This window comes from Patiria miniata, unplaced genomic scaffold, assembly GCF_015706575.1.
Source record: "Patiria miniata isolate m_02_andy unplaced genomic scaffold, ASM1570657v1 HiC_scaffold_18, whole genome shotgun sequence".
Lineage (NCBI taxonomy): Eukaryota > Metazoa > Echinodermata > Asteroidea > Valvatida > Asterinidae > Patiria > Patiria miniata.
Genome location: NW_024037056.1, coordinates 11,361,670 through 11,376,193, shown reverse-complemented (window position 1 = coordinate 11,376,193; position 14,524 = coordinate 11,361,670). Strand labels below are relative to the sequence as shown.

Here is a 14,524-nt window from a genome sequence, read left to right as displayed (position 1 = left end):
CCCCTCCCCGGTTTTTTTATTTTCCGGAGGCCATTAGTCTGGAAAAAAAATCCTCTACATTTCGGCGCGGATGTGCAGTTGCCCCCCTGACATCCAAAGCTGGCCCCCAGCCCCCTTGTAGATGCATGTTTGCCAAAACATTTTGTTTTTCATTTTTATCCATCAGTCTGATTTATTTATCACGAATGTAATGTTCATTTCCTTTCGGTGGAATCTTTATTAATGGACCTAAAAAAACGTTTGTCGTAAGTTCTGCATTTGTACACAAGCAAATAATTAGTTCTTATACTTGTACGTTGAATCAAATCTTACAGTAAAAGCCTTCTTAATTAGAATATTATACAAAGCTCCTGCGAATTTATAGCAAATGTTTTGTTTTCGAAGTTCATGATGTAAATCGAACACGTAAACATTCCCATTCAGACTCAGTAACTATATCCATTTAGTGAAATTTCATTAACAATTTACAACCAGAAAGGCACAAGCTATCGTAAAAGGCATGAAAAAAAGCAAACGCGATGAATCAGCAATATTTACAACCGATCTTGAGTTAATACATCAACTGTTATTATAACTAAAATAACCTTACACACGGCACTTAAAATGATAGGTAGCTGTTTACCACTCGTATTTATGGCTCATACCCATGTAATAATAATAATAATAACAGAGTCTTACTTAGCGCACGTATCTACCAACAATTAGGTACTCAAGGCGCTGGAAATTATGTCAATTATTAATTAAAGAAAGGTAAATAAAGTTTATGAGAAATATGAGACCCATTATGTAGCACCTTATAATGGTTTACAAGGTGCTGCGGCGCACATTGCAGCCACTGCCAGAAACACCAGGGCAAACAGTAGTCTTTTCTATTATTCTTCAAAAGAATTCCGACTTTGATGTGAAAACTAATTTGCCAACCTGTGTTTCCAGAAAAAAATTTAATCAGGCTGTACCTCAGAGACATTTTGTCTCCCTCTTCGCTTTTGTGAGCTGTGTCGATAGCCGTTGAATTCTGTGGCCTCGCGGTCTGGTGTATTGCACACATGATCTAGTGGGCAAATCTGCAGGTTTTGTTTGCGAGTCTAGCCTGTGTTTGTAGTGCGTGCGTCCTTGGGCAGGAAACTTTGTCACTCATTGCTTCTCCCCACCAAGGAATAAAGTGGTACATGTGAGGGCACACGCCAATTGTTTGATTCAGCCGATTACGCCGATATGGCAGCATTGAGCTATATACTCCCCAGGGAGCTAAGATGGTTTTTGGAATGTTTTTATCGGTCCGGTGCGCAGAAATAATATCGAACCGCTCAAAGATTGAGCAATTTGTAATTGAAAATTTGTAAATCGAGCCAAAAGGTGGATTTTTGCGCTGCATAAATCGATATTTAATTGTTATAAGCCCCAGGATTAAAGAAACAGGATTTACAGGTGGGTGCTTTCTGTGGTCTTCTTCGAATGACTTATCCCTGACGTGCCGGAGGAGGTGATGTTTGTTTGGTGCTTCGGATGAAGAGAATTCGGATTTGTCTTCCCGGTGTGTGCCGGCATCTTTCTCAGCTTCTGCCTCCACAGACCCCGGACCCTCTTGTTCAGACAGAAGGCGATGAAGATGAAGACACCCTGGAGGTAGTTGAGGAGGATGTAGATGTAGGAGAAGACTACGATGCCAGTCACTGACTGAGAAACGAAGCCGAACACCCAGGTCACGCCAACAAGTGTGCAGATCTGTCGGTGAAGAAGACACCATCATGAAGTCTTGTGATAAACACATGGCAAAAAAGTATGAACTGTGTTGTAGTTGAGTTATCAAAAGTCCACCACACGTCCTGTCATAAGTATATCACAAGTTCATTCACAAGTATGGTCGTTAGTAACGGGGGATCAACAGTTATAAGGCACGTTATTGTTACAATTCTTCAGAGGTTATGACTTAATTTAGGACTGAAAAGCTTGTGAGTGACTTGTGAGGCACTGGTAGGAACTTATAATGAACTCGACTACGTCACTACGACATAGTCATGTTATAGTGACGTCGTCGAGTTCATTACATCATGCAAAAATAACGTTCTTCATAAAAAAAAAAACAGTCATGGCAATGGGGTAATTAATGAAATTTCAGAACTGTGATTATTTTGCAAGTCGCTGAAGTTGTTTGTTTTCTTGCCAAAATGGTGTACCTAGCTTCCTATATTATAAGACTCTATCTTTCCTAAATATTGCGAGTCAAGTTCCATCGAAATGTTTGGCTCTCTGATCTGGTGGCTAATAAAAGAGGGTTGAAAATCCCAATGCCGTAGTGTCGAAACATACAAAAACATGTAAGATTTTTGAAACGTACCTTTAAGTAGACGGAGAGTTCTTCTCTGACTGCGTCCGTCGTTGTTTGGTGCCGAGCAGCCTTGCTTACTTGTCTGTTTCTCCGGAAGTTGATGACCGTGAAGACATACGTGGTGATGTTCAGAACCAAACTCATCGCAACCGGTACCAAGAAGACGACCACGCGAACCGTGGCGTCAGTGATCCAACAGATGTTGCTCTCTGCGTAGATTGTAGGTAGGCTGGTGCAGTTACAGAACTGGAGGGCCAAGCAGATGGTCACTATGATCAGGGGGATCCCCCAGGCAAGACACATGTAGGAGACCAGTGCACGATCGATTCCTCTGCCACGGTGCGGTATTGACACCTTGGACGCCAGAGTGCGAGCAACACTGACACTAAGGACCGTCATCCAGCAGAAAGCGGCAAGCCAGGCGAAATGCGCCGCTGCGGCACCGGACACGCAGGCGGCGCGGCTCTGCCTGAGGTAGCCCGTCAGTAGGAACAGCAAGATGGCGACGAAGAGCGCCACCACCAGGTTCATCGTTGACTTGCCTGCGGTGTTCCGGAGCTCAGGAAATACGCAGTATGTAACGAAAGTGGCGGCTAGGGCAAGCAGTGACAGACAGCTACCTGCAAAGGAAATTGCCCTTCTGATCTTTGGCTCCAACCCCTCTGGCAGCGGACCTGCGAAAGAGCACATGACCACAGAGCCGTCTGGGAAGCGAACGTACTCGGCTGCAAGTATGCCACTTGCAGTCACTTGTAAAATTTCATCCGCCAAGATCGTGTACTCGGAACCCTTTAACGTCAGAAGAGAAGAGCAATTTAGGTCGGCAACCTTTAGGCATAGAGGCGATGTTCTCTCTTGTGTGTACTCTCCCTCATCTCTGATATCTTGAAACTTTACCACCATCAAAAGGTTTCCAACATATCCTACAAATGTTTCATTCCCATTTACTAAGTTACAGCTACTAAAAGCACTAAGAGCAAACGGCACGTAAATTGACAGCGTAGATATGTTACACAATAATTCAGAAAGTGTGGTTGGGTTGTCTATTGATGCATTTGCAACATAGACATCAAATGCTGCATCGATGGCAAGTGCTTCGCGAACCGAAGTCAGGAGAATAAGAGCTGACAATGTTCCTGCGTCTGGGTCATTCAGGATGATAGTTTGTCCTGCCATCAAGGCTTGCCCGCCGGCTGTATCTTTGCCAAGACGCTTTGCCAAGCATTCGATTGCAGATGTCTCTTGACTGCCGTTTATGGGTGGATTAACCGGAGTGTATGCCACACACTCGTCGCCGTTGATTCGATATCCAGCTGCGCACGTCAGCACCCGGCACCTCTCCAGGAATGGGTCGTAGATCTGCCCTTCCAGGCAAGACATCCCATTGATGGAAGAGGAAGAGGTGAAGTCAAAAAGAACCTCAATTGTGAAGAACTCATTGTACGGGCCGCAGACAATCCCGCAAGGACCCCAAGGGTCTGGTTCGCATGTCATCTTACAGATCACATCCATGCAGGAGTCATCTGGTACGAGTTCCTTGCCGTTGCACATAGCACAGTGTGGGTTACGATACCTTATGTTTTCCCGATCGGTTCGTACGGGTGCGTAGTAAGCTCTACAAGCTCTCTCCATCTCGGTACCGCGAAAGTCAACAAGACAGGTGTCAATCAGATGAGCGGGGCACTTACGTATTTCTGTATGATTTTTCGGTGGAGTGATGATCCAGCCCTTTGTCGGTAAGGTCTGGTTGAGAGATGTGTAATATGTGTTTGTGGTACTACTTATTTTGTTGTAAGAACTAAAAACATCCCACCTGCTCAATTTACCCAGAGACCTGTGGTTGCACAGGGCGCAGAAGATGTTTGAAAAATCCACGCCTTGATCGTCGAAGACTGGCAACGATCCAATGACGTCTGTCGCATTGATCGGTTTCTCGCACAAGGCACGGATACCTTCATCTCTCCAGTCGTCCGAGCAGCGGTCGATCATCACAAAGCCAGTGAAAGTGAACTGACTGCCAGGTACCCAGACGCAGCCGAACCGGTCAGCCGTGAAGCCCCCGCGCTCTAAACTGGGCGCTCTACGGTCGCAAACACCGGCGTAGTCGTAACAACAGTCGTCGAATAGTACGCAGGCGTCGTCGCACTGGCAGTAGTGGAAAACGTTAACGTCGTTCGGCAGAGGATGGATCTGTTGATTGCATTGTTGACCACAAAGTTGCTTAGCACCACAAAGGTAAGCAGTTTCTTCATACTCCCGAATTTCTGTAAGCAAGGGGAAAGTGTGTCAAGGGCTAGCACATAAATAAACGGAATTCAAAGGCCACTATAATGTGGTCTCATTTTAATAATGCACAAAAGGCCGAATGCTCGTGACAGCAGTAGAGGCCAGTCGCCGTTATGATAATGAGGATTATAATTGATCAAGCTTGTTGGATGTGTGTCTTTGTATCATCAATCCCAAATAACGGTTCTGGTTTCGGCTTTAGCGTCAACTCAAGCTGCGGAATCAGTCGGAGCTGAATATAATGTGCTGGTAAGCACATCGTCAGCCTTTGCGATTTATAGAGGTTGAGGAGGAAACTCCCAAGTTATTTGTAGAACGCTAATGTTCTTATTAAAGGAAGGAAAATGAGTGTCCTCAATTTGACATTGCACCAAAAGAGGACCTCAGGCAGAAGCACACTTGCTCAGAACCCCTAGTTCTATAATACCATACGAACATATAATACCGTATGTCCATAAACCTACCGGTAAAACACTGTACTGTGGCGTAGCTGTTGCACTGCCTAAGTGAGAAGTGTTCGCACTCGCTCAGACTCGATTCGTTGCCGACACACCCTATGTCAACGAACAGCGTGTAGTCGGGCACCAGCTGCGCATCAACTTCTCCCAGTGCTAGTGCTCCTGTCGAAATGGAGTAATTAGACAGCCCGAGATCTCGACAGACAACAGGTCCGGCCCTTCGCTCGTAATATAGGTGCCCACAGACAGCACCCCATTCGGGTATCCCACCGCAGCGACCCTGAACGACTTTATTGGAGCTACCGGGTGCTCCCTCCACAAGTCGCAGTTCGAAGTCCGGCATTTCTGACAAAAGATGGAATGACATGCCGCAAAACTATTTGAAATGAGCCTTGAGTTAATCGCAAATATAGACAAGTCTAGGATTTTCTCGTCGAGCTAGATCCAAAGTCTCAGTTTCGATGAGTCACTCAGGCAGTGAGTCAGTTAGTCGGGGAGTCAGTCAGTCAGTGCCTTTGTCATACAGTGACTCAGTCAGCTGTACCTTCGGGTCCAGCAGAAGACTGTTGCGTCATCAGATTGGTTCGCAACAACTTTCTTTAAATTTTTTTAGCAAACTCCTTAGTCTTACTTTTAATTACATTTTGCTTATGTTTAAAGCTTACCTGCATATCCACACGATAACCACAAGTCCTGTTCATGCGGACAAGGATGCACATCAACGGGATCAGTCGCCGCAGAGAGGGAGCAGCCCCCTGCGAAGATATCGTTCGGGTCTGACCTACACGTGGTTAGATATGCCACGCTGGCTATATTCGCCAAGGAGGGGGTATCGGTCCGCCCCGCCCCTGCCGCCTCCTTGCCGCATGCGAACGGGTAACCAAGCCGCCTGCACATGTCGAAGGCCAACGCGTCAGTGTAATTCGAACTGAAGCACACTGCCGTCCATTCAAAGTCGGGGGACCAGCGAACTAAGACTCGCCCCTCGTTGGGGGCGCTGCCATTCACGAGCTCGATGTCAATATCTCTGATATCCCGGTTTCCTGCAAACAATGATCGTAACAAATTATAAGTTAGTACATGGTGCTAATTGGTTGTTTCTTCTCGTAAATACTCGTGTATTTACACGAGTATTTACGAGGTGTTACCGGGTTATTTTACGTTGGTCCCGTGTATTGTGTAATGCAATCATAACCCAACAGCTACATACGGCTTTACGTCCCGTTCGAAGGACGAAGCAATAATGGTTAAGTGCCTTGCTTAAGGGCACAAGTGTCTAGACCTGGGTTCGGACCCACATTATGTTGCTTCTGAACACCAGATCATGAGTCCGTAGCACTTAACTGCTAGGCCATGACACTCTATGTTGTAACTTTAGTTTCTGTATAAAATACAACAAATTATAGGTTCCATCTCGGAACGGACTAAGCACTTCATAGTAAGTAAGGATTTTTTTGCCAAACTGTAACTCAAAAAGCTGGGGCGGAATCCGCCTTCCCCTTCAACTTGTTTGAATAATAAAAGGGGCACTGCGTCCTGAAATCCACGAAATGTTCATGTTTTGGATTGCTTACCTATTCTATTTCAAACATCTGGTTGAAAGGAAACCAATGTATTGTCTTACCATTCCCGAGAAAAGAGGGGACAAAATTGTTTACATCGGACACGTAAGATGGAGTATGCATACGTTTTTCCCGCGTTTCAGTCAATGTAAGATACACGTTGGGCATGTCGCATAATATTACACACAGCACCAATGCCAATGTGGTTTCCTACACGTCTGAAAAAAGGCGATTTCGTTCAAAGTGCGTTTTGTAGCCCATTTTGGCCCATTCCAGGACGCAGTTTCCCTTTAATGAGCCGATAATTCCAAAAATCTTTAACCCGTAATCATGACATTTCTTGGGTTAGATTCTTATCAAGTTGTTCAGTGCATGTACCGAGTTTCATAATTTTTCTTTACAATGGCCGAGATCTGAAGGGGGGGGGCGACCGGCTACGAGATGGTCAAACTGGGCTCCGTCTATTTACGGTATCGGATTAATTTAAATATGTAGTTTTTAGTACCCTTCAACTTTTTAGGAATTCCTTGTTTCATTACAAGAAAGAGTTAAAATAGGAGCATCACAGAAAATGTCAAGAATTCAAACACCCTGATCGTGAAATCCATCAAGATTGACATGAGATTCTAGCCTTACACTTAAGCATTAAAAAGTAGGTTCGGCGATATATTTACCGGTAAAGCATTCCAGGGAGGCAAAACTCTCGCAATACCGCAGCGAGTGGTGTTCGCACTCGCTCAGACTCGCTTCATCCCCAACACAACCGATGTCCACGAACAGCGTGTAGTCTGGTAGGAACTCCGCATCAACCGCACCGCGGTCTACCCTCCCTACCGAAATGGCGGGAGGCTGTCCCAAATCGCGGCAGGCCACTTGTCCAGCGGTTGACAGGTCGAATGTGTTGCTGCAGATGGCACCCCATTCCTGCCTCCCACCGCAGCGACCCTGGACGAGTCCTCTAGTGGCACCAATTAACCCCTCCTCAACCAGTCGCAATTCAAAATCTGGCATTCCTGTATAAGAGACAGAAATCGTGATTGATTGCGGTACCCAATCTAAAACTGTAATTTCTCCTCATTGTCTTCTCTCTTAGTTGGTGTGCTTTACCAACTATAATGATACAGATACAGATACCCGACGCTCAAACCGGCCGGCCAACCTCAACAAACTCGTGGTCGAGTAGTAAGACATCTTTACCAATACGCAGGGGTTTGTGGGTTCGAATCCCACTCGAGTAAGCTTGTGAGTATGCTATCGGGCAACGCATTACGCAGTGCTTATGAACTTACCTCGGTTAGAGCAAACCCGAATGATGAGAGAAACGGTTTTTTTTCCCGGTTTGGCATTCCTCGCTTAACACTATCATAATACAGGTTGAGTCAAAAAAAAAAGAAACCCAAATGTCGGGACCATTTTTTTTTTTAAAGTTCTGCATGTAGCACTTTCAAAATCTAGTATATGAAACCCCAATTCGTAAGCTTTCATTTAGTAAAAAAATCATTCAAGTCACTTATGCACTTTCAAGTTACGGATTTTTAAACCCAACCACCGTTTTAAGGTTCTGTCCACGGATCACGAAAAAGGTGTGCGTTCTTTCAGCAAAACGAAAAAAATTCACACACATCCCTATGCGATTTGTTTTCGTTTGGTTGAAAGAACATTGAACTTTTTTTGCGATCCGTGGACAGAACCCTAAAACGGTGGTTGTGTTTAAAATGATGTAACTTCAGAAGTACGTGAGTAATTTGCATAATTCTTGTACTAAAAATAAAGCTTATGAATTGGATTTTCATATCCTAGATTTAGGAAGTGCTACATACAGAACTTCCCTAAAATAATGGTCCCAACATTTTGGGTTTCGTTTTTTGACTCACCCTGTATATTTGTCTGTGGTAAAAGGCTTCCGTTTTCGAGTTAGATTGCATTTCTATTGTACTTCTGGTAACACCGGAAGTGAAGGTCAAGCGGTTTTTTTTACCCCGGTATAAGAAATTGGGTATACATAATTTACAGTGGAGCGTACACGTGACCACATTATAGCCTGATGATTGTTCAGTGCACATTTAGCGCCCCTTTAATGCCCAAATGTGGTCTGCCTCGTGACTATAGATCATTGTCGACAGGAAGAGGAAAATGAATGTTTCTCAAGAACCAAGCCTTTGAAAACTATCTTTGAAACCTTTAATCCCCCTTTTCTCTCCTCGCTTGCGGCTTACCTGCAAATCCACACATTAACCACGTGTCTTGCTCATGTGCACAAGGCGGGCCGAGACTTGGATCAAACAATGGTGTCTCAAATAAAAGACAGCCCCCAGCCGTGATGTTAAATAGATGCGCGTTGCACTGATATCGATATATCACGCTTGATATGTTCCGAAGGGATGTGTCCTCGGTCCGCCCCGCCCCTGCCTCCTCCATGCCGCACGCGAACGGGTACCCGAGCCGCCTGCACATCTGATGGGCGATGGTGTCGGGAGCGTACCGCTTAAAGCACAGAGCCTTCCAGTCGGAGTCGGGGGACCATCGAACTAGCACCCTGCCCTCGTTGGGGTCGTTTCCATTGACAAGCTGGATTCCGAGATCTCTGATATCTGTGAACTCTGCGAAACAAACGAACAATTCTGATCAGTATGAGTGACGAGTTGATTAGATTTTGCTGAAAAGAATACAAAAGGAACAGCACGGTTGTCGTTGGTAAAACGAATTAAAAATATCGTTTCACTTTGTTTTATTTTCTTACTGTTTAAGTAAAGGTCTGTCAGTTAATCAGTCAGTCAGTCGGTGAGATGGTACAAAGAGGACACTATAGACCATTATCATGTTGCGGCCATCTTGATTTTTTTCCCTTTCAAATCAACGTAACCAAAGCGAGACTGGAAGGAAAAATGTCTGGTTCCTTTTTGCGCAAAAAAATATTGTCATTCAGTGTGCCTACCGTTATTGGATACAGGGAACATGACTGAAATGCTTGCAGCATGATGAATGTCTAAAGGCTGGTTCTCTGGCACCAGCAAACAAATTAAGCATAATCAGCTCCGCCACCACTCGTCACCCAACATCACCCACAGTGATAATGATAGTGAGCTAAGGTAATGTATATGTTGCGACGTAAACATAATTCCACATCTTCCAGTATCAGTTTACAAAAGAGTCACGCAGCTGGACTAATTAGTGAAAAGTGCACGTTACTCTAAAAGCTTAATCGCTCACATACAGAAAGGTTCCGTATCTCGTCATGAAATTGCCGACCTGCTTTTAGATGGATCATACCAATTAACGAACCAATCGTTCACGATGTTATTACTGAAGGACACGTACGTGTACGCTTATTGAATACACTGGTAACTGATGATATTCGCAGTAGTGTGACGAATAGGAGATTTCTGCATAAGCACATATCCACTGGTGGCAAGATAGAAACGCCCCGAGAAAGGACACGTTGCGCTACATCATTTCGAAATGTTCATAATTTTGTTTTAGGCCCTCCTGCGAAGCCGAATGGGTATAGTGTTTCCACACGTGTGGGTGCTGGTACCTACAGGGTTCCTCTTTGGAAAGGCAACACAATAGAACAATTATAAACCCCATAAGGCAGTCGTTAGAAATCAATCTGTCCTATAAAGGAAACGCTATGGAGTTTGAGATTTCAATTGAAACAAAGAAAAACAAAATAAGGAAAACAAAGGTCTACCCCATAAAAAAACGTGTGTAAATATACGATAACAATTATACACACTTCAGGTAGTCTGAGTTTGTTCTGCATTCAATAGCGGACGTCAGACAATAGAGGACAATAAGGTCCCCTATTCCTGAGAGGTCCCCAATTTTGATTCGTGTACAAAACATATAGGAGGTTTTCCTACAAAGTTTAGGTACAAACAACAGAGGGACAATAGGGGGTACCCGATTGCCAGCAAGTACACACCTGTATGCGTGTGTTACACTTTCAGTTTCAATACGAAACTCAAGTTGGACTTGCTTTATGTCATTACTCGTGATAGGTAACATACTGGTGAAACTTTAATAAACTTTATTTAACCTTGTTTGAACCTTATACGACAAAAACCAAGATCATTATGGTTAAAAACTAGTAATTGTCTCGTGGCATAACTCAAGAAAGACATGTCATAACAACTGAACATTTAGTTAGGACGTTGGTGAGTCTGGTGATCCCCGAGAAACCTGTAACTTTTGGACCCGGCCCCATATAGGCGAAAAGTCAAGATCGTTACGGTTAATACAATTTAACTACATGTAGTTTTTTAAGCATAAATAAAGGAAACCTTGGCATATAAACAGGAAGTTTTCCAACATAACTCAGGAAAAGCTGAAACTTAGTGAATTGGTTTTCCTTGGATCACTGTTGGACCCCTTAGGCCAAAGGTCAAGTTCGTTTTAATTAAAACAAAGAAATCAGGATAACTCGAGTTAGCTTTCTCAAGATACATCCTTTTGCCAAAATAAGCTTTTTGTTACGTTTGTGAAACTTCATGGCAAAATGAAATTTCTAACGTATGTTAAAAACATTATTCACTACCTCTGGTAGAAAAATTGGTTTAATTGATTGAAAATGCAGTTTCACACAGATTTTTATCGAAATGCCTTTTTTGTTGACGGATGCCAAACTGGAACAATGTATTTATATTTATTTATGTATGTATGCGTTACAGGTGTACAGCACGTAGTACAGGTTGCTTTCTGTATACACAAATTATTTATTTTGAATTGCTCTCCAGGCAGCTGTTCACCTGTTCGCATACGTGTAAATGTATTCTGAATAATTACGACAATCCATATTTGACTTGTCAGATTGTCAAGGTTCAAATCAATAGAATCGTGATACCGCATCTACTCGCCGAATTCAGTTAACCATATTCCGTCCAGGTGATGTTTGTGATCCCCCACGCGCGTTGTTTCGTAGGGCAAATTCATTTTGTCTCCATGGTGATAACTCAAACGCCTGTGCTCAAGTTTCAACGTGATCAAGTTTGAATTTATTTCTTCCTGAAAACTGACAAAACAGTTCAGGTGAAGTTTCCCCTACATTGATTGTCGCAATTTTCTTGATTGAAAGTGATTTTCACCCGACAAACTTCGTCCAAACTATTCACTTAACCGATTTCGGCTGGAAACAAAATTTGTAAGAAAAACAAATAATATGAATTGTTTCATATCGCGGTTTGAGAATAAACCCTCATTTGCTTGCGGGTTTGACTTGAGGCAGAAGGGACTCTCAGTCCGAGGTTTTTCAGTGTATCGTGTTTGATATAATGACAGGCATACGTCATTAAAATCAGAAATTAAAAAATAAAAGTGATATTAGCAATTTGAAATTCGTCAGCGGCCCCACCGTATCCTTACTTAGATATACGTGTACATCCTTTTCTCGCTTTCTAAAACATACCGTTCTAGCGATACCCCTAACAGTCGTGAATCCTCCAATTTCAATACGATTTTGTATACCCCCTAGGGAGTTATGAACATCTTTATCCTTTAAAAATTCGTTAAAGAGCCATTTTCCCTTGAAATTACTGTTAACTAAATTTCCACGGATTTTTCAACATATTAAGCCAGATTAGGAGTCCGTGAAAACACCCTTAAGAAGGTCCTTTGTTTACCCATGGAGATAGACCCAGTGTACCGTTATGTATAACCAATGATAATCCTCAGTGGCCAGGGTCATTAAAAAAACCGTGAAAATACCCTTACAGGATTAGTCCTATATAAACCCATGTAAATGTCCGTGAAACATCTCTTAAAGATTCTTTTCACGGAGAAATGGACTTTTAATGAATTTTTAAGTGGTGAAGATGTTCATAGTGAATTAAGGTGTAGATATACATTTTGCGATATTAAACATTTAGCTACTGGCACCTGTCCGAGCGCATAGAAATGTTTATTTGCCTGCATTCAGGGACCCTTATTGTCCCTCTTTTGTAAGAAGGTCTTTTGAAGACTTCCCATATGTTTTGTACACGATCGTAAATTTGGGACCTTCGGAAATTGGGGACTTTATTGTCCTCTATTGTTCAACGTCCCCTATTGAATGCAGAAACAAACTCACTATGAACTGTACACTTACGGAGGCCGTCTTCAATGACGAAAAGATTGTAACCAGCTATTATTCAGACAATCCGTCATGGGGCAGTTGCACCAACTAGAAGAATGCTTTCAATGCTTTGTGTAAGAGCTAACTAACACAGTGATTTGGCCATGAAGTGCCCTCCGTAAATGCACAGTAACAGCATGTTCAAATAGATACTTACCGGAGTCCTGCGCCTTAACATGGAACGTCACCATCAGAATTAGCAACACACGGATAATGTTCCGTCCCTTCATTTCTACCAAACGCTTGTCCAAGTAGTGCACCAAGTACATGTACTCCGTTGTTCAACTACGAAACTTCATAAACAGCTTCCTACTATTAACACGACGCGATTCGAAGAGTTCGATCTGCTAGTCTAGACCAAAATCCCATTTAAACCGCTGCAAACCTTGCAGGTCAAATTCTGATATACCACTGGCGCCGGCACTCTTAGTATCTCAAAATCAGTGGGATCCTACTAATGAATGGGTAGTGCTTCGGTCACTTACCACGATCGATGTAAACCGATTCGTGGAACTATTTTATGTAATTTGCCATTACGTGTAATATGAATTCCAGAAGATAGAGTATCCAGGGCGAACGACAGTGATGGCTCAAGAAAGCTTAAATGTAATTCTCTGCTGCACGTAGTTGGTCCTGCGTGGGGCATTAATCGAGCGTTCTGATTAGTGAAACGGTCCTCAATTGTGATCGTCTGAGCTAATGCACAACCGGTTAATTATTATACTCCTGGCGCACGTACACCAGTTGAAAGTCACCATAAGGCCTTCATCGGGTGCACTATAGCTTGAACTGTACACAAACCCCACTTGTCACACATCCTGCTGGATGTATGTCATGTGATATAAACTGGAAATCAATTTATTTTAGAGTGTTTAGGTTTTATTTCTAGTATTAGTCTTCACCAAGGCCGAGTTTGCTCAGAATGAACTCTTCAACTAATTGTTTGACACGATGACAGTTCTGGACTGCTAACGACTTGAAACAGAAAACCTTATCATTAATTGTTTAAAAATTTGCTGGTCAGGAATTGAACTCAATCTAAACATATAGAGAAAACAATTGGTGACCTGGATTTTGTCCTTTCCATTCAAACAATTCCGTTATTTCGTTTTTTTGTTCGCCATTAACGTATAAACAGGTAATTTGCTTATTAATTAATGTATTTGAAACCATTGAGCCTCAATCTCAAAGATTCTCCGTTATGTGGAGCTTATCTATATCTTTTGTACTTATCTATACCTTTTGTTTTTTTAATGGCGGCTGATGATGAAGATCGCATTGGTAATAATGACAAACCTTTATTCTGAAAGATTGATTATGAGACCTGCACGACGACAATGAAAACGAAGTCAAATTCGTCGGAAACTAGAGTTGTGTGCCGAAACGTTTCTCACATGCAGCTCTCTCTTAGCAACGTATATATCCCGCTATTTTATCCTCTATCTTGATAAACACTGACCCGTGGGTAATAGTTAATCATTTGTGCAAGGTTAACCCGACCCTCCAACTTAATCGATTTTTGTCGGTATAAAGTGCTTAGCATCCACTCCGGTGTCAACAACTATCAATCCATTAACAACCAAAAAGAAAGGTCACTTAACAATACAGGAGAAGGCTGTATGTGTTAATTGGCCTTTTCTGTCTCTTTCCATATCTGTTCGGTTTATATAATGCTTCCTTTTTATTTTGCGAAGTCATGATTATAATTCGTTTTTTTTATGTTTAACCTGATTGTTCACATTCAGATTCAAACCAAATAGGGTCCGAGTAGAATATATCA

The 14,524-nt window shown here is 42.8% G+C and overlaps 1 protein-coding gene across 1 annotated transcript; it reads right to left on the bottom strand.

Annotated features, from left to right (window-relative positions):
• Window positions 1–783: 783 nt before the first annotated feature.
• On the bottom strand, window positions 784–9,457 carry LOC119724594. The gene is made up of 6 exons (XM_038195706.1): window positions 8,852–9,457; window positions 7,310–7,648; window positions 5,739–6,116; window positions 5,080–5,418; window positions 2,339–4,593; window positions 784–1,725 (listed from the first exon to the last, which is right to left on the bottom strand). Exons 1-6 carry the CDS (start codon window positions 9,087–9,089, stop codon window positions 1,423–1,425), a joined length of 3,852 nt encoding a protein of 1,283 aa, XP_038051634.1. The 5' UTR covers window positions 9,090–9,457; the 3' UTR covers window positions 784–1,422.
• Between the last annotated feature and the right edge of the window lie 5,067 nt (window positions 9,458–14,524).

What these genes read in the sequence shown, in the direction of transcription:
- LOC119724594 (XM_038195706.1), bottom strand. Translation starts at nt 9,089, where the DNA reads ATGTGCAGGCGGCTCGGGTACCCGTTCGCGTGCGGCATGGAGGAGGCA. An exon ending in GTTAATGTGTGGATTTGCAG is followed by an intron (nt 7,649 to 8,851) that starts GTAAGCCGCAAG and finishes TCTCTTATACAG; the next exon opens with GAATGCCAGATTTTGAATTG. An exon ending in CTCCCTGGAATGCTTTACCG is followed by an intron (nt 6,117 to 7,309) that starts GTAAATATATCG and finishes CATTGTTTGCAG; the next exon opens with GAAACCGGGATATCAGAGAT.